The sequence below is a fragment of the Cervus elaphus genome, chromosome 20, assembly GCF_910594005.1.
Source record: "Cervus elaphus chromosome 20, mCerEla1.1, whole genome shotgun sequence".
In the NCBI taxonomy this organism is placed as follows: domain Eukaryota; kingdom Metazoa; phylum Chordata; class Mammalia; order Artiodactyla; family Cervidae; genus Cervus; species Cervus elaphus.
Window position 1 is genome coordinate 123088686 of NC_057834.1, and position 21295 is coordinate 123109980.

The 21295-nt window shown below is 38.3% G+C and overlaps 1 protein-coding gene across 1 annotated transcript; it reads right to left on the minus strand.

Annotated features, from left to right (window-relative positions):
• Nucleotides 1-17092: 17092 nt before the first annotated feature.
• Nucleotides 17093-18333, minus strand: LOC122677157 (NAD-dependent protein deacylase sirtuin-5, mitochondrial-like). The gene has a single exon (XM_043877017.1). It carries the CDS (start codon nucleotides 18271-18273, stop codon nucleotides 17389-17391), a length of 885 nt encoding a protein of 294 aa, XP_043732952.1. The 5' UTR covers nucleotides 18274-18333; the 3' UTR covers nucleotides 17093-17388.
• Nucleotides 18334-21295: the final 2962 nt, after the last annotated feature.

Here is a 21295-nt window from a genome sequence, read left to right on the forward strand (position 1 = left end):
GGAGTTGATGACGGACAAGGAAGCCTGGCGTACTGCAGTCCATGGGGTTGCAAACAGTTGGACACAAATGAGCGACTGAACTGACCGATGAAGTGACAGACTGAAGAGGTAATGGGCTTAGGATTCAGCCTCACCTTGACTAGTCATTTCCTAAAAACTATTTTGGAAGGAGTAAGAAACCTCTCTACATCAAAGCACATGCCCAAAATTGAGACCCTCCATGCTGGAGAAGGAAATGGCAACCCATTCCACTATTCTTGTCTCGAGAATCCCAGGGACAGAGGAGCCTGGTGAGCTGCCTTCTATGGGGTCACACAGAGTTGGACACTACTGAAGCGACTTAGCAGCAGCAGCAGCATGTTTATTTCAGAAACATGGAGAGGTTTCCCATGCTTAAAGACATTCCTCCCCATAAGACCCATTTGATAAATAATGTAGACAGGATAACCCTTTCTTAACCCTAAAAGTAACTTAGGAACTTTACAGTTTATTTATTTAAATTTTTAAAGTTGTGGTAAAATATACATAGAATTTGCCATCTGAACCACTTTTAAGTATTATAGTTCAGCACCGTGAGGTATAGTCACACTGTGTGAAACTCATCTCCAGAAAGTTTTTATATCCATTAAACAACTCCCCATTGCCTCCTCCCCTTAGCCCTTGGCGGCCACCATTTTACTTTCTCTATGAATTTTACTCCTCTAGATACCTTATTTAATACAGTTTATATATAAAAAAAAAACTAAAAGTAACCCTAGCATAAAGAAAGGAGCCACCCCTGGTTTTAGGAAGCACCTAAATGCTGACTCCAGAGCCTGTGGTCTTCCCCTCTATGTACACTCCATCTGTCCACCCATACATCCATCCATCCCTTCATCCAGAATAGTGGGTTCCCAGTGAGTTTAGGTTTGGAGACACAGTGCTGAACATGACCGATGGGTAGACATGTCTGCAGTTTCCTGAGCCCAGCAAACAACATCATGATCCTTGCTTTAGCTCCTGCTGCTCCATCTCCTTGGCCTGGAAGGCTCTTTCCCCTGTTGTCTGTCTGGGGAACAATCATCTAATGTTTAAAATGAGCTCACATGTAATCTTCTTTCAAAAACCTTTCTGGACTGTATAGCCCCTAGTCCAGTTTTTCTTTGTGCCATGCTCAACCTCAACTCTGTAGTTCTAGAATACTAAACGTTTATAGAATTGAGTTACTTGAGAACAAGAAATGTATCTGAGCATCTCTGAATTACCAGTACTTGGCAGAGTATGTACAGATGCAGGCTTTTGGTAAATGTTTGCTGGCTGACTGGATGTCCAACCAGATGGCACTGTGATTTTCTTCTGCTTACACCATTATATAAACCTTTATATCATGCTGAAATGCAAACAGATTTCATCGTACCTGGCTGAGGTGGAGAAGAACCTCTGTTACTTGTCACTGTGATGACAAGTAACCTCTGTTACTTGTCACTTCCCATGTCTGGGTCCCTTTTTCTAGCAAGAGTCGAACAGCCTCCTGAGGTCTTAAGTTCAGTTCAGTTCAGTCGCTCAGTCATGTCTGACTCTTTGTGACCCCATGGACTTCAGCATGCCAGGCTTCCCTGTTCATCACCAACTCCTAGAGCTTGCTCAAACTCAGGTTCGTTGAATCGGTGATACCATCTAACCACCTCATCCTCTGTTATCCCCTTCTCTTCCTGCCTTCAATCTTTCCCAGCATCAGGGTCTTTTCCAATAAGTCAGCTCTTCACATCCAGTGGCCAAAGGACTGGAGTTTCAGCTTCAGCATCAGCCCTTCCAATGAATATTCAGGGTTGATTTCCTTTAGTATTAACTGTTTTGATCTCCTTGCAGTCCAAGGGACTTTCAAGAGTCTTCTTCAACAACACAGTTCAAAATCATCAATTCTTTGGCGCTCAGCTTTCTTTTACAGTCCAACTCTCACATCCATACATGACTACTGGAAAAACCAGAGCTTTGACTAGATGGACCTTTGTTGGCAAAGTAATGTCTCTGTTTTTCAATATGCTGTCTAGGCTGGTCGTAGCTTTTCTTCAAAGTAGCAAGCGTCTTTTAATTTCATGGCTGCAGTCAGCATATGCAGTGATTTTGGAGCTCAAAAAAAATAAAATCTGTCACTGTTTCCATTGTTCCCTCATCTATTTGCTATAAAGTGATAGGATCGGATGCCATAATCTTAGTTTTCTGAATGTTGAATTTTAAGCCAGCTTTTTCACTCTCCTCTTTCACTTTCATCAAGAAACTCTTTAGTTCCTCTTCACTTTCTGCCATAAGGGTGGTATCATCTGTGTATCTGAGGTTATTGATATTTCTCCTGGCAATCTTGATTCCAGCTTGTGCTTCATCCAGCCTGGCATTTAGCATGATGTACTCTGAATATAAGTTAAATTAGCAGGGTGACAATATACACCCTTGATGTACTCCTTTCCCAATTTGGAACCAGTCTGTTTTCATTAGGATTTTTATTGGTGTCTGAAGAGGATTGATAAAATTTTGATGAAGGCAAAACACAGATAAGATAACCAGATAACCAGAGTCTGCTCATGGCTAAAAACATCATCACAGAAAAGGACTCCTGCAAAGAACTGAACTTACTTTCAAGCTGAATATTGTTTGGCCCTCATCTTGAATTCAGTAGGTCCATCAAGTAAGACTTCTGGGGATCCACAATCCTGGCATTTCTGAACTGTGCCAGCTCTGTCCCAGCAGTAGAGAAATCGTCTCTCCAGGATAAGATCTGTGAATCAGCAGGTCTGGTTGGGATTGGCTGGAGTGTTGATGAGGACCAGAGTCCAAGGGACTAAAAGAAGGGGCAGTAGGGGGAGTAGGGGCACAGATAAAGGAGTAACAGGAAAGGGGAGCTAGACGAACAGGGTGGTAAGTAGTTGATGAGGAAGAGACAGGGAAAGAGCTGTACTTGGATGTCATTAAGGTAGGGTGGCAGGAAGGGGTGACACTAATCAGAGGAGGGAAATGGGTAGGCCTGAAGTGTGAAGGGATGGATGGGGCTGCGGAGTAGGCTGAGGGCTAAAAGACGGAGGAGACAGGGGAGGAAGGAGCTCTGGATAATGAGAGCAAGAAGGAACAGAAAGAGGAGGTGGAAGCTGGGGGTGAGATGGGGAAATTGGAGGTAGCTTTCTTGTCATTTTTTCAAATGGCATATTTCTAGTCACTCATCTTGTGAAGATAAACTGGCAGAAGCTCACACCTGCTCCGGAACCTATCTGATACACTGCCCCTGGCACCGCCCCCTGTTGGAATGCCCATTATGAAGCGTACGCACGCCTCCCTTTGGAGCCAATAAGGAGGGTCCACCAACCAGAGCAATGGTCCCAGTTTCTAGGTTGAAGAGTGGTTATGGGAAATGGCAAATAGGATAAATGGAGCTATAATAGTAACCCCTATTTCTTGGGATAACTTACAGTTTTGCCCCTCAGTAGGCAGAGGTTGATCCAAGGGCTAGGATAGAGTTGGGAGTTGGGACCTAGGAGAATGGATCTGAAGCAGAAATGGTAAAAGTGGGGGAGAAGTCGGTACCCCCATGTATTTAACTTCCTACATGTTAGAAAGCCTTTTCATATCATTTATGTCACTCCATGAAGATGAGGTAATCAGAGTATGTGACAAAGCAGGTATAACCTAGAATATGGGTCAAATGTCAGGAAGTAGGGGGCATGCAGGAGGGAGCACAAAATGACACGGGACACTGACAGCATGACCCCCTCCCATGTTTCAGGAAAGAATCTTGTAGGGGTGCTTTCCAGCAGAACTTTACAATAGAGCTTTCCTCTTGGTCCTTGTGGTCCCTTGGTGTTTTGCCTGACCCTCATATGGAATCAGAGACACAAGGTCAAAGCTGATAGGATGACTGCCCAATCCTGAGTGCCTAATGACTAGGTTTGGACTTTCCTGTTCACTACCCAAGGCACCTAACTCCATGTCAGGTGATTTAGGAGGCTACTGCAACTCCCATTTTCATCTGTCTGGTTTAGCAGTTCTCTCTGCTAAGCAGTCTTGTTTTGTCTGATCACCGTCCAGATCATAATTCCATTTGGTCACCTATTCTCTTTTATAACATTATATTCTGATTGTTCTCTCTGACCCAATATCCTTACCTCCCATGTTTCACACAACTTCTCATTGTCCTCTCTGGAAATCTAGCTACAGGACTGGGAAACTTCCCTATTTCCTTCGACTGTTTCTTCATTGTTTGTATCTGCGGGTTTTAACTGTCACCTGGATCTCCCATGAGGACACTGTTTTCCTTGTATATCTCTTAGGTAGAGATGGCTCATTCTCTCAAACTCTTAAGATGCTTCAGAGTGGGAATGGGGTGTATTCTCTTTGTTCCTTTTGACTCCTAAACCATTATTCCTCTCTTCCAATAAGGACATCCCTTGCTCTTTAGAAACTGGTGCTACCTGCTAGCATTTCCCTGGTACTTTCATATTCAGATCTCCTGGATACTCTTTTTCTATGAAAATTTTGTACTTGTTGTAAAGTCAGTTTTGAGTCCATCGTCCTTGAAGACTCTAGTGTCTGTGTAGATGACCCCACTCAACGCTCTGGCCTCTCTTTTATTTGATTTCTTTTTTTTTCTTTCTTTTTTTTCATTTATTTTTATTAGTTGGAAGCTAATTACTTTACAATATTGTAGTGGTTTTTGTCATACATTGACATGAATCAGCCATGGATTTACATGTATTCCCCATCCCGATCCCCACTCCCACCTCCCTCTCCACCCGATTCCTCTGGGTCTTCCCAGTGCACCAGGCCCGAGCACTTGTCTCATGCATCCAACCTGGACTGGTGGTCTGTTTCACCATAGATAATATACATGTTTTGATGCTGTTCTCTCGAAACATCCCACCCTCGCCTTCTCCCACAGAGTCCAAAATTCTATTCTGTACATCTGTGTCTCTTTTTCTGTTTTGCATATAGGGTTATCATTACCCTCTTTCTAAATTCCATATATATGTATTTGAATACTGTAATGGTCTTTATCTTTCTGGCTTACTTCACTCTGTATGATGGGCTCCAGTTTCATCCATCTCATTAGAACTGATTCAAATGAACTCTTTTTAATGGCTGAATAATATTCCATGGTGTATATGTACCACAGCTTCCTTATCCATTTGTCTGCTGATGGGCATCTAGGTTGCTTCCATGTCCTGGCTATTATAAACAGTGCTGCGATGAACATTGGGGTGCACGTGTCTCTTTCAGATCTGGTTTCCTCAGTGTGTATGCCCAGTAGTGGGATTGCTGGGTCATATGGCAGTTCTATTTCCAGTTTTTTAAGAAATCTCCACACTGTTCTCCATAGCGGCTTTACTAGTTTGCATTCCCACCAACAGTGTAAGAGGGTTCCCTTTTCTCCACACCCTCTCCAGCATTTATTGCTTGTAGACTTTTGGATAGCAGCCATCCTGATTGGTGTGTAATGGTACCTCATTGTGGTTTTGATTTGCATTTCTCTGATAATGAGTGATGTTGAGCATCTTTTCATGTGTTTGTTAGCCATCTGTATGTCTTCTTTGGAGAAATGTCTGTTTAGTTCTTTGGCCCATTTTTTGATTGGGTCATTTATTTTTCTGGAATTGAGCTGCAGGAGCTGCTTGTATATTTTTGAGATTAATCCTTTGTCTGTTGCTTCGTTTGCTATTATTTTCTCCCAATCTGAGGGCTGTCTTTTCACCTTGCTTATAGTTTCCTTTGTTGAGCAAAAGCTTTTAAGTTTCATTAGGTCCCATTTGTTTATTTTTGCTTTTATTTCCAATATTCTGGGAGGTGGGTCATAGAGGATCCTGCTGTGATTTATGTTGGAGAGTGTTTTGCCTATGTTCTCCTCTAGGAGTTTTATAGTTTCTGGTCTTACATTTAGATCTTTAAACCATTTTGAGTTTATTTTTGTGTATGGTGTTAGAAAGTGTTCTAGTTTCATTCTTTTACAAGTGGTTGACCAGTTTTCCCAGCACCACTTGTTAAAGAGGTTGTCTTTTTTCATTGTATATCCTTGCCTCCTGTGTCGAAGATAAGGTGTCCATAGGTTCGTGGATTTATCTCTGGGCTTTCTATTCTGTTCCATTGATCTATATTTCTGTCTTTGTGCCAGTACCATACTGTCTTGATGACTGTGGCTTTGTAGTATAGTCTGAAGTCAGGCAGGTTGATTCCTCCAGTTATTTCTTTATCACTAAAGTTCATAACCAGGACTCTACTTTCAGCCACCCGTGGTCATACCTCATCTTTTCCATTACTCAAGAATTATCCAGGGACTTTCCTGGTGGTCCAGTGGTTAAGAATCCACCTTCCAATGCAGGAGACATGAGTTCGATTCCTGGTCAGGGAACTGAGATCCCACATGCTGCAGGACAACTAAGCCTGTGCGCTGCAACTGCTGAGGAGGTGTGCCACAACTGCCGAGAACTGCCGAGGACGTGTGCCACAACTACAGAGCCCACGTGCTCTGGAGCCTGGTTGCCACAAGAGAAAAGCCTACACATCTCCTCAGCAAATGTCCCCCATGTTGCAACTGAGACCCAACACAGCCAAAAATAAATATTGTTTTTTAAAAGTAAAACATTATCCCACTTTTGAAATCACTTGTTCGGACATTGTATTCTCTGATCACTACTTCCTGCTCTTACATTGTAATCATTCCATTTTTCCTACTTCCCTGGGGCCTCTGATTCACTGACTCTTACTTTGTTTTAATCTATGAACTCTGATTTCCCTGATTTTATTTCTCTCCTTACCCACTTCAGAACCCATGATTCAAAATGTCAATGACTTTCTTACCCTAGTTCTAAACTCTCCTACCAGAATATCTTTTTATTGCATTTTCTTGAGTGGGGTACCCCTACCTGAGTGATTCCAACTATTTGACTTCCTTGTGTTGCTGAATGCTACTGGAAAAAATTTTTATACCACCTGGAATATTGGTACTAAATTAATAGTTTGACTTCAACTGTATGCTAAACAATATCCACAAAAACCCATACCCATGAGAACGTTCATGTTGAAAATGCTTACTTATTAGAGTAAACAAATGGAAAATAGCATATATAATTATAAATAAGGATTTAAATTGTACCACAGTCACACCATGGGATATGAAAAGGAAATATCCAGATGCAAAAAATAAAGAGATGTAAATATTTTATGTGTTAGTATGGCAGTCTAAAATGGAGTGGGTGGTGGAATAGTGAATTTTGAGAAGTACTAGGGGCTTGGTAATGCCTATCTGGGTGGAACTAAAAATCTATTTACATCACAGGGAAATGATAAGGTGTCTGACTGGGATCTTAGTATTAAAAAGTTTCTCTTGAGATATTAAAATCCCATGTCTACCTCTTGCACTGGTTTTGAGTCCAGAATTTAAACTACATAATGTAGAAACCTATAGTCAATAATTACATTAGTGGCAGGTCAGTATTACCTCCAAGGTATTAGGAAGCTACAAAGCTTTTCACTCTGTAGGAAAACTACAGGCCACTGTAGTGTGGTCTATGACTCAGGTCACAAGTTCTCCCAGTAGGAAAATTCCTCTGAAGATGAGTTCACAATCCAAAATTACAAGACACATGAGTAAGCAATTCATGTGAGCAGTAGTCAGCAGATACAACAAGGAGAATATTTATACATACTTCACAAGAAACTTGTAATTAAAGTAATAAAATAAGGACTTGAAATTCTAAAAAAAAGAATGAGATACTAAAGAGCAGATGACAGAAAAAAAATCAAGAATGAATGATATGGTCATTGAATCAAAAGACTCAATGGATAGGGTAAACTTTAGATGGCACACCACTTTCTAACACCAGAATGAAAGCTATGGTCATTGAAACAATAATAAGAAAATCTCAGTGAATAGAATAAACTTGACATTGACATTAGGTGTCACTGAAGAGCAAAAGAGAGGATAAATGTGAGGAAATGTGTACATTTTGCCTGTTTGTATAATGCTTTGAAACTTGACTTGGTACTTTGGTCTCTGCCTTTGTGAATATTATACTCTGAGGGAGAGGCAGACAGAATAAAAGAGTTATACAAATAAATATAAACCCCAACTGTTAGAAGTACTAAACTGGAAAGATGCATGTTGCTACAAGGGCATGTAATAGGTACATTTAGTCTAGTTGGATCTGGAAAGGTTTCCTTGTGGAAGTGAAGTGTGAGATCCTAAATTAGGAGTAACTGGGTCAGGAAGATCCCCTGGAGGGGATCATGGCAACCCACTCCAGTATTCTTGCCTGGAGAATCCAGTGGACAGAGGAGCCTGGCGGGTTATAGTCTATGGAGTCACAAAACATCGGACACAACTGAAGTGATTTAGTATGTAGAGGAAATTAATGGGAGGAGGGAATAATATAACAAGTTCCTATAGTCAGAAGGAGCATGGCATGTACAAGGAACAGAAAGGTCAGTTAGGCAGAAAGCAAAGGAGACGCATGTGGAGAATTAGCGGAGTCAAATCACAGGCTTTGGAGGACACCTTAGAGCTTTGTTCTTTATTTTTAAAACCCTGGAAAGTTAATAAAGTATTTAAAACTGAGGATGGTGTTCTAAAACACATTTTTAATGGATCATTCTATCTGCAGTGTGGAGAACAGATTATCAGGTGAATATATGAAGGTATAGACTTTAAAAAAAAATACTTAATATTTATTTATTTGACTGCACCAGGTCTCAGTTTTGGCACTCAGGCTGTTTAGTTGGGTGATGGTGAAAATGATAATGAGAATACTAATGAGGTGATGAAATTATGATGATGATGTAATGTGTAATGAAAATAACAGGGCAATGGTGGGGGTGAAAGTTAAGGTACCTTGGGTGTGTGAGTAACTAAGGTACACACTTGGGATAAAGTTAGGTAAAAGTTTAAAAAAGTTTCTTGAGGTGCCTCTGAGGGACACGGAATCATTTCTGCTTTTTCTGCTTAGCTGCAGCTGTTGGCCCAGAGGTTTAATAAGCTGAAGTTCTTAATGATGCTTCTCCCATATTCTTAAGCACTGAATTTAACAAGCCTCCCAGGGCTTGTTACCTCAGAGCAACTCAGCTGTGGATTAATTGGGCCACAGCCAGAAGTTGCACTCCTAGGGCAGAGGGACCCAGGATTGGCTCCCAGTAACTGGGGAATAGACTTAAAGACAAAGCAGGCGGGGGAAAGAGGAAGAGTGATCAATGCATTATTTTTAGCTTAATTGGGATTAGAAAAGCATAGTTTTCTATAATTGACAGTTCTTGCATCCTCCTGGGAAGTGTCAAGCTAATGCAGAGCTTCTGGGGAATTCTCAGTAGCTCAAAGTCTGGGGCCTTTGATTTTCCTTGGGAAAGTCACATCACGAACCTAAGGTAGCCCCCTAAATTCAGGTAGCATATCTTTGCTGAGAAGCTTTCACCACCTTGAGATAACCTTGCCACGCTATTCAGTTACTGAAGACCAGTGCTATCAGAAGCCTGAAAGGTGGCAGTGATAGCCTGGTTACATGAGAAACCATTGCAGTGTTTTTTAATGGTTGCTATTTGTAATTTCTTTTATTTTGTCTCTAATTATACAAGTTAACATTAATACACTCATTGTAAACATTCAAACAATACAGATAAGTAAAAGTACCCTTTGATAATTACTTCATTATTAGTCTCCACATCAGAGGTTAAGTCTGCTTCCAGATTTTAAGAAAATTTGCTTTAGCATTGTATATATATATATATATGAACATATAGAAATATAATTTTATTTTTTTTTAAGGTGAGGGACATACTGCTATCATAGCATAATAATGATACAAATGACATACTGTTTTTTCTGCTGGGTCAAAAGATGTGTGTGTGCTGTCACTTCAGTTGTGTCCAACTCTTTGCAACCCTATGGACTGCAGCCTATCAGGCTCCTCTTGTCCTCTTGTGGGATTCTCAGGCAAGAGTACTGGAGTGGGTTACCATGCCTTATCTAGGGGATCTTCCAGACCGAGGGATCAAACCTACATCTCTTATGTCTCCTGCATTGGCAGGCAGATTCTTTACCACTAGCACCACCTGGGAAGCCCAGATCAAAAGATATACATACCTAAAATTTTTTCAGCTTTAGTGAAATATAATCAACTTGTAAAATTGTAAGATATTTAAAGCATATACCATGGTGATTGGATATATGCATACGTTATGAAGGGATTCTTCCATCTACTAACTCATGTATTTATCTGTTTTGTGTGTGTGTGTGACAACATTTAAATTGTACTCTCTTAGCAAATTTCAATTATATAATATTGTGCTAGCAACTATAGTTATCATTAAAAAAAAAGTCATGAGTTCTATTAGATCTTCAGACTTTATTCAACTTACAGCTGAAAGTTTGTAGTACACTTTTACCAAACTCTCCCTATTTTCCCCTTCCCACAGCTCCTGCAACAGGTTTTCTACTCTCATTGCTGTGAGTTTAATATTTTAAAAATGAAATATATATGATATTATCCAGTATTTGTCTTATTTCACTTAACATGATGCCCCAAGGTTCATTTGTGTTACTGCAAGTGGCAAGATTGCCTTCTTTCTCATGGAGGAATAATACATATCCCTATGTATCAATCTATCTATCTACCTATCTACAACACATCATCTTTGCCATTTAAGTTGTTTCCATATATTGGCTATTGTGAATAATGCTTCAGTGAGTATGGAAGTGCAGATATGTTTTTGACATCCTCTTTTTATTTCCTTTGGATATATACCCAGAAGTATGATTGCTGGATCATACGGTAGCTCTTTCTAAGAAAAATTTTGAGAACTCTCTGTATAGTGTTGCGTAGTGGCTATACCAACTTACATTCCTGCCATCAGTGCACCTGGGATCCGTTTTATCCACATCCTTGTCAACACTTGTTATCACACGTCTGTTTGGTGATAACCACTCTAACAGGTGTGAGGTGATCCCTCATTATAGTTTTGATTTTCATTTTCCTGATGATTAGTAATGCTGAATCAATATACAAGTAACTATTGGGTATTTGTATGTTTATTCAGTTCCTCTACCCATTTTAAAATCAGATTCGTTTTTACCCCTTTTTTGCTATTGAGCTGTATGATTTCTTTATGTATTTTGAAAATACTCCCTTATCAGATGAAGTGAAAAGTGTTAGTCGCTCAGTCGTATCTGACTCTTTCCGACCTCCATGACTGTAATCCGACTGTAGCCTGCCAGGATCTTCTGTCCATGAGATTTTCCAGGCAAGATTACTGGAGTGGGTTGCCATTTCCTTCTCCAGGGAATCATCCCAGAGATCGAACCCAGGCAGATTCTTTACTGTCTGAGCCACCAGGCCTGCAGTCCCTTATCAGATATGTGATTTGCAAATATTTTCTCCCATTATTTAGGTTAGCTTTACATTTTGCTGACAGTTTCCTTTGCAGTGGAGATTTTTAGCTTGATGTAATCTCATTTTTTATTTTTTATTTTTTTGCTTGTGCTTTAGGTCATATCCAAAAAATCCTTGCCAAGACCCACGTCAAGGAGATTTTTTTTTTCTTTTTCTAGGATTTCTGTGGTTTCAGTTCTTACATTTAAGTCTTTAATCCATTTTGAGTTAATTTTTGTGAGTGGTGTAAGATAGGAGTCTAATTTTACTCTTTTATATGTGAATATCCAATTTTCCTAGTATCTTTTATTGAAGAGATTGTCTTTGAGGATTGTCATTAAGTGTTTTTGGTTCTTTTGTGAAGTATTAGATAACTATATGTGCATGGGTTTATTTCTGGGCGCTCAGTGCCTTTCCATTGGTCTTTGTGTCTGCTTTAAAGCCAGTAACATGCTGTTTTGGTTACTATAGGTTTTTTGTTTTTTTAGTATATAGCTTAAAATCCCTGGAGGAGGGCATGGCAACCACTCCAATATTCTTGCCTGGTGAATCCCAAGGACAGAGGAACCTGAAGGGCTGCAGGCCATGGAGTCACAGAGTCAGACAGGACTGAAGTCACTTAGCATGCACACATAGCTTAAAATCAGGAAGTGTGACGCTCCATTCTTTGTCCTCAGGACAAAGGGTATTTGGGTGCTTTGGGTATTTGGGAAGTTTTGTGATTCCATACAAATTTTAAGATTGTTTCTCTACTTCTGTAAAAATGCCGGTGGAATCTTTATAGAGATTGCATTAAGTCTATAGATAGCTTTTGGTAGTATTGATGTTTTAACAATATTAATTTCTCCAGCCCATGAATACAGGACATTTTACATTTATTTGTGTCTTTTTCAACTTCTGTCATCAATGTCTTGTAGTGTTCAGAGCAGAGCTCTTTTCACCTCTTTGGTTAGATTTATTCCTAAGTATTTTTTGTTTTTTTCTTTGATACTGTTGTAAACAGAATCATTTCTTTTTCAGAATATTAGTTGTTAGTGTAAAGAAATGCTACTATTTTTTTTTGTCTCTTAATTTTGTATTCTGTACTTTACCTAATTCCCTGATTAAATCTAACAGCTTTTTGATGGAATCTTTAGGATTTCTATATATAAAATTATGTCACCCACAAATAGATGCAGTTTTACTTCTTTCTTTCCAATTCTGATGTCTTTTATTTCTTTTTCTCGTCTGATTGCTCTGGCAAGGAATTCCAGTACTATGTTCAATAGGAGTGGTAAGAGAGGGCACCCTTATCTTGTTTACCAATTACTTAAAATTTTTTTTTTTTTGCCAACTTGATGAGTGAATTGACACCTTGTTTAATTGGAATGTCAACTAATTACTAATGAAATGGACATTTAAAAATTATTGACTATGTTATTTTTATTTTTATAAATTACTTATCATATAATTGGTCCATTTTTAAAATTAGTTTTGTTTTTAAATGTATGTATTCTGAGAATATATTCTTTATGTATTGTGTATATTGTATATACTCTTACATGTTATGCATATATATCTTTTTTCTGTATTAAATATGCTGTAAGTGTGTGTGTTAGTCACTCAGCCATGTCCAGCTCTTTGCAACCCTGTGAACTGTAGCCTGGCAGGCTCCTCTGTTCATAGAATTCTCCAAGGCAGGAATACTAGAGTGGGTTGCCATTCCCTTCTCCAGGGGATCTTCCTGACCCAGGGAGTGAACCTGGATCTTCAGCATTGCAAGCAGATTCTTTACTGTCTGAACCACCAGAGAAACCCATGTTATAATTATTTTCTCTCATTTTATTCATTTTTCTTTTGAGGTTTTTGGTATTTTTTTGTTGTCAAATCAATCAGTCTTTTCCCTTATGACTGTGTATGTGATCTTAGGAATTAATCTACAGCTTAAAACTATAAAAAATATTTTACATTTTCCTTATACACTTTTAGCTCTTTAAATTATCAAGAATTATTTTTTTGTTGTGTGATGGAAAAGAGATCTAATATTTTCTCTAGGTTGAGAGCCAACTGTACAAATAATGTTTACTGAATAGTATATTCTTTACCCAACTGACTTGAAATTCCATCATTACTTTATTCTAATGATCCAAGGAATTATGACTTTAATTTGAACTTTACTCTTTTATTGATCAATTGGTATGTTTTCCTATCTTTCCTAGCGGGGCAAGTTTTCTTTTTTCATTTTCTCTTTTTGCTGTTTTTACATATTTTGTCTTCCACAGGAACTTTAGAATCAGCTGGTTTTCATAAATACATTTTTGGGACTTAGTTTGGGTTTTGAGTTATTAAATTGCAGAAGTGACATATTTACAATATTGAAGTTTCCCACTCATATATTTTTGCCTTTATTTATTAGTAAAATTATATATCATTCTTATATATGTCTTAAATGTTAAATAAATTTTTAAACTATAATTTTATAGCAATTATAAATATTATTTTTTCTTTACATTGGTAATAATTGGAAAGTACTTTATCTTTGTTTTCTTTGTTCATCTTATATGTAGTTTATTTCTTGAGTCTAAAAACTAGGACATGCATAAGTTTATTTTTAAATTTGGAATCATTTGGCATTCAATAGGTAAATCCTACTTGGTTATGATACATTATTATTTTAATATACTGCTACATTTCAGTTAATTTTTGTATAAGTTTATTTATATCTATTTGTAAGAGAAATATTGGCCTTTAACTTTCACATTTTGTATGATCCTTCTTTCTTTGCCCATTATAGTAACAGTCTTATAATGTAGGAAGCAGCCATCTTTTTGTAGGAAAATAATGTTTACTCAGGGACAGTTTGTGTTAACATGGGAAGAATTTGTTATGTAAAAGGATTAGTAGCATTCATTTACAAAACATCTGCACCCCAAGACTTTTTAGAAAGTGTGTATACTTGACTAACATAATAACTTGTCTTCTTGGTCTGTTCTGAGATCTTACTTCTTCTTGAGAGATTTGATCAGTTAAATTGTTCTAAAAAACTATTCATTGAATCTATATTTTAAAATTTATGGATATGAAGTTTTATACAGTACTTAATGCTATGGTTTTTCCAGTGGTCATGCATGGATGTGAGAGCTGGACTATAAAGAAAGCTGAGCACCAAAGAATTGATGCTTTTGAACTGTGGTGTTGGACAAGACTCTTGAGAATCCCTTGGACTGAAAGGAGATCCAACCAGTCCATCCTAAAGGAGATCAGTCCTGGGTGTTCATTGGAAGGACTGATGCTGAAGCTGAAACTCCAGTACTTTGGCCAGCTGACTCATTTGAAAAGACTCTGATGCTGGGAAAGATTGAAGGTGGGAGGAAAAGGGGACGACAGAGGATGAGATGGCTGGATGGCATCACCGACTTGATGGACATGGGTTTGGGTGGACTCTGGGAGTTCACGATGGACAGGGAGGCCTGGCGTGCTGTGGTTCATGGGGTCGCAAAGAGTCGGACACGACTGAATGACTGAACTGAACTGAATTCTACTGATTTAGTTCTGACAGATTTTTAGGTGAAGTCTTTAGTTTTATAGATACAGATAAAGATTATACACACACTATATACATATAATCTGCAAACAGATTCAATTTTTACTTTTTCTTTCTTAGTTTGCTTGTCTTTTATTTCCTTAATACTTCTTCTTGCCTAATTGTTCAGGCTAAAGCTTCTAGTACTCTGTTGAGTAGGAGTAGTGAGAGTAGGCACACTTGTCCTGATCTTAGAGGAGACTCTTTCAGCTTCTTACCATTGAGTATGATATTCAATTCAGTTCAGTTCAGTTGCTCAGTTGTGTCTGACTCTTTGTGATCCCATGGACTGCAGCTTGCCAGGCTTCCCTGTCCATCACCAACTCCCGGAGCCTACTCAAACTCATGTCCATTGAGTCAGTGATGCCATCCAACCATCTCATCCTCTGTCGTCCCCTTCTCCTCCTGCCCTCAATCTTTCCCAGCATCAGGGTCTTTTCAAATGAGTCAGCTCTTCGCATCAGGTGGCCAAAGTATTGGAATTTCAGCTTCAACATCAGTCCTTCCAATGAATATTCAGGACTGATCTCCTTTAGGATGGACTGGTTGGATCTCCTTGAGTGCAAGGAACTCTCAAGAGTCTTCTTCAATACCACAGTTCAAAAGCATCAATTCTTTGGCGTTCAGCTTTCTTTATAGTCCAGCTCTCACATCCATACATGACTACTGGAAAAACCATAGCCTTGACTAGACGGACCTTTGTTGGCAAAGTAACGTCTCTGCTTTTTAAGAGTATGCTATTAACTGTGGGCTTATTCTATATGGCCTTTGTTATATTGAGGTATCTATACCTACTTTGTTGAGAATTTTTATCATGAAAGATGTTGAATTTTGTCAAATGCTTTTTATACATCTATTGAGATGATCATATGATTTTTACCCTTCATTCTGTTAATGTGATATATCACATTTATTAATTTGTGTATATTGAAATATTATTGCATGCTGGAATAAATTTCACTTGGTGGATGGTATATGATCCTTACAATATGCTGTTGAATTTGATTTGCTAGTATTTTTGTGTCTATGTTCATCAGGGATATTAGCCTGTAATCTTCTTTTCTTGTGGCATCCTTATCTGATTTTGGCAAGGTACTGCAGACCTCATAGAATAAGTTTGGAAGTGTTTTTGTTTTTTAAAGTATTAACCCTTTTTTGATATTTAGTATTATTCACCCACAAGGCCAAAGGGTCCTGGGATTTTCTGTGTTTGGAAATGTTTGATACTGATTCAACATACTCTTCTTACTGGTCTGTTCAGATTTCCTATTTCTTCATGATTAATTCTTGACAGGTTACATGTTGTTAGGAATTTATCCATTTCTTTTAGGTTACCTAGTTTATTGGTGTATAATTGCTTATACTAGTTTCTTATAATCCTTTGTATATTTGTGCTACTAGTTGCAATGTCCCCTCACTCTTTTATCATTTTGTCTTCTCTCTTTTTTCTCAGTTAATTTAGCTAAAGTTTGGTCATTTCTGTCTATCTTAAAAAATAGCCATTAGTGTTGTTAATCTTTCCTATTGTTTTTCTGATATGTATTTCATTTATTTCTGCTCTAATCTTTTTTATTTCCCTCCTTCTGTTCACTTTGGACTTACTCTGTACTTAGAGTGTAAATTTAGGTTGTTTATTTCAGATTGTTTTCTTTATGAAGGCATTTATTATTTCTATAAACTTTCTTTTTAGAACTGCCTTCACTGTATCCCGTAAGTTTTGGTATGTTGTGTCTCCATTTCACTTGTTTCAATATGTTTTAAAAAATTTTCCATTTGATTTCTTCTTCAGTCCATTGGTTGTTCAGAAATATGTTATTTAATGTTCACATAGTTGTGAATTTTCCAGATTTTCACTTGTTATAAATCTCTAGTTTCATACCACCGTGATTGGAAAGGTATTTGGTATCATTTCAATCTTATTAATTTTGTTAAGACTTACTTTGTGACCTAATGTATGATCTATCCTAGAAAATGTTTCATGTGTGCTTGAGAAGAATGCATATTCTGTTGCTGTTGAATTGAATGTTCTCTTAATATCTGTTAGGTTCATTTCGCAAAAAGTGTTACAATGTAGTTCTAGTCAAATGTCTCCTTACTAATTATAGTCTGGATGTTCTAGCCATTGTTGAAAATGAGGTATTGAAGTCTTTTTTTTTTGTTTTTTTTTGTTTTAGACAATCTAATTACAAAGTTACCCAGTAACCAACCAAACACATCAGACTTATGTTTAGGATCAAACAAAATAACAGGAACTGACTTCAGAAGTCCTGTGACTTCTCCTTCTGAACACAGTTACTACTGTTGCTTCCAAGTCCCCATCAACCATCAGCAGTTTGGATTCCAGCCTGGCAATCAAAAGATATTTTCAGACTTTCCAGTATTTGGCTCACCACCCACAAGACTGCCTCCCCTGCTGGTGGCTTGATACTTAGATTTCTTCCTTCCCCAGGATGGCTATGAAACAGTTTCAGTTTCATGAGGAGCCAGGGCTTCAGGAAGAGTTGTCCCACATGGCCCCTGGAAATGAAACCTGAACCTGTTCGTGGCCGGGGTGGTTTCCATGTTGAATTCAGCCACGGGCACGCCGCGGGCTGACACCACGAGACACAAGTCACAGAGGGCCAGCTCTTTGTCAACCTCCTCCAGGATGGCAGGGTCCAGGTTTTCTCCAAACCACACCACGTGAGGTCGCAGCAGGCCCCCACATCCTGGCTCTTCACACCAGGGCAGTTGCTCCACTGGGATTCCGGCATCTTGAGTTGTGGGGTCTGGAGCCCCTTTTCCTGATAAAGCCGGACAAATTGGACTCTTATAGTTCTCAGCCACAACTCCACAAGAGGTACATCGAGTTTTAAATAAGCTACCATGGATTTCCAGAAGGTTCTTGGTGCCAGCCTTGCGGTGCAACTCGTCGATGTTCTGGGTGATGACCACCACCTGTCGGCCCTGCCCGTGCAGCCGGGCCTGGCACTCGGCGATGGCCAGGTGCCCGGCGTTGGGCTCCTTGCTCTGCACCACCTCCCGCCGGTAGTGGTAGAACTCCCACACCTGGGACGGGTTCCGGGCGAAGGCCTGCGGGGTGGCCAGGTCCTGGGCTTTCCATTTCCTCCAGTAACCTCCCGCTCCTCTGAACGTCGGAACCCCACTCTCAGCGCTGATGCCGGCCCCAGAAATGACAACTATGTGCTTGGCTTTCGCAAAACACTTCCGGAAGTTGGCCATATTTGAACTTGGACGAGCCATTGTTAGGCAAATCTTGGTTTGTGTGGAGATTGGAGACTTCAGTCCACAATACAGCTGGGAAAACAATCGGTTCCGGACGATCCAGAGAGGTGGCATCAGGTTTTCTGTGTTGCACTAACAATTGAGACGGACTGCAGAAGGCGGGGACCGCGGTGGATCCCCTGAAGTCTCTTATTATTATTATATTGTTATCTATTTCTGACTTTGGATCTCTCAATATTTCCTTTAAATATTTAGATGCTCTCATGTTGAGTGAATATATATTTATAATTGTTATATCTTTTTTCTTTTTTTAAATTGAAGTATAGTTGATTTACAATGTTGTGTTAGTTTCAGTCATACAGCAAAGTGATTCAGATATATCATGTGGTAACTCTAGTTTTAGTTTTTTAAGCAACACCCATATTACTCTCCATGGTCACTGTACCAATTTCCCTTCCCACCAATAGTGTACCAAGTTCCCTTTTTCTTCACACCCTCTCCAATGTTTATTATTTGTAGACTTTTTTTTTTTTTTATTTGTAGACCTTTTGATGATGGACATTCTTACCAGTGTGAGGAGATAACTCACTGTAGTTTTGATTTGCATTTCTCTAAAAGTGATATTGAGCATTTTTACATGTGCTTGTTGGTGATCTGTATGTCTTCTTTGGAGAAATGTCTGTTTAAATCTTCTCCCCATTTTTTGATTTGGTTTTTTGTTTGTTTTTTTTGATATTGAGCTGTATGAGCTCTTTGTATATTTTGGAAATTCACCCCTTGTCAGTCACATTGTATGCAAACATTTTCTTCCATTCTGTAGATTATCTTTTTGTTTTGTTTATGGTATCCTTTACTGTGCAAAACCTTTAAATTTAATTGGGTCCCATTTGTTTATTTTTGCTCTTATTTCTATTATTCTAGGAAATAGATCCCGAAAGATATTGCTATGATTTATGTAAAAAAGTGTTCTATGTTTTCCTCTAGGAGTCTTATAGTATCCAGTCTTGCATTTAGGTCTTTAATCTATTTGGAGCTTATTTTTGTATACAGTGTTAGAGAATGTTGCAATTTCATTTTTTTACAAGTAGCTGTCCAGTTTTTCCAGCACCACTTATTGAAGAGACTATCTTTTCTCCATTGTATGTTCTTGCCTCCTTTGTCATAGATTAATTGACCATAGGTGTGTGGGTTTATTTCTGGGCCTTCTATCCTGTTCCATTGATCTTTATTTCTATTTGTCTGTCAGTTCCATACTGTTGTGTTTACTGTAGCTTTGTAGTATAGTCTAAAGTCAAGGATCCTAATTCCTTCAGCTCTGTTTTCTTTTATCAGGAGTGCTTTGGCTATTCAGGGTCTTTTGTGTTTCTGTAAAAACTAAAAATTTTTTTGTTCCAGTTCTGTAAAAAATACCATTGGTAATTTGATAGTAGTTGCATGAAATCTGTAGATTGCCTTGAGTAGTATAGTCATTTTGACAATATTGATTCTTCTAATCCAACAATGTGGTATAGTTTCCATCTGTTTGTGTCATCTTTGATTTTTTCAACAGTCTTATGGTTTTCAGAGTACAGGTTTTTTGTCACCTGGGTAGGTTTATTCCTAGGTATTTTGTTCTTTTTGATGTGATGGTAAATGGGATTGTTTTCTTAATTTCCCTTTCTGATCTTTTGTTGTTAGTATATAGAAATGCAAGAGATTTCTATATATTAATTTTGTATCCTGCAAGTTTACTGAATTCATTGAAAAGTTCTACTAGTTTTCTGATAGTATCTTGTGTGTGTATGTTTTAGAATCATTTTAATATAATTATACATATCTGCCAAATCCAGGAAGAAAGATTTATACATATATAACTTTTCCAGTTAACATCTGCAAGTCTAAAATTCATCAAGATCAGAGAACTGACCAATGTTTATTTACTGCTGTGCTTGCCAATAGTAAATTACAGATGAATTAGTGTCCTGTGTTTCTTTTCTCTCACTCTCCATGCCCAGAGACATTTTGTTGTGAAGTTTCAGTGCAACTCACCTCCAGACAAAGGTACTCTTTTTAGATAAGAACTAAATTACTCTGAATTTACTTATAATTATAGCCTATTTAATCACAGAAGAACCTGCAGAATTGGAGTTCAAGGTTGCATACAATAACAGGAGATCACAGTTTTGAAGTCTAGTACAGATTAAAATCCACAGCTATTCCATTTATATAAGATGATTATCTCTTAAATTACATGTTGACTCCTTATGAACATTATGTTTTACATAAAGTCATGCGTCTAGAACAATCAGTTGCACACTTCCAGCCCTAGAAAGTTTTTCAGTACCAATTACAATTTGGTCATGAAATGGGAGTGAGTTTAAGACACCGTCCATTCCTAAGGTTCAACCAAGTGTTGGCTAAAACATTAGGAACACCTCTGCTAAAGAAAACTATGTCCTTCCCTCCTTTCCCTCACAGTTTAGTTTTACTTGTTTATTTTTGGTGGTATTTGGTTGCACCCTGGTAATGTCTTTAGGATTGACTATGTAGAATATCATGTCATCTGCAAACAGTGACAATTTTACTTCTTTTCCAGTTTGAATGCCAGCTTTTCACTGTTAGGCATGATGTTAGCTGTAGCTTTGTTATATATGGCCTTTGTTATGTTAAGGTATATGCCCTCTATACCTGCTTTCTGGGGAGTTTTTATCATAAGTGGGTATTGACTTTTATCAAATTTTTTTTCTGCATCTATTGAGAAGATTCTTCAATTTGCTAATGTGGTGTATCACACTGATTGATTTGCAGATATTAAAAAATCCCTGCATCCATGGGGTGAATCCCACTTGATCATGGTGTATGATCCTTTTAATGTACTTTTGGATTTTATTTGCTAGCATTTTGTTGAGGATTTTCACATCTATGTTTGTCAGTGATATTAGCCTGTAATTTTCTCTCTCTCTCTCTCTCTGTTTTTTGTGTGATATCTTTGTCTCACTTTGGTATTGGGGGATTGTGGTCTCATTGAATGAGTTCAGCAGTGTTCCTTCCTCTGCAGTTTTTAGCAATGATTTCAGAAAGTTATGCATTAACTCTTCTGGAAATGTTTGGTTTCTCTGAAAATTATAATTGATATCCTAACTTATAGCCATCTAAT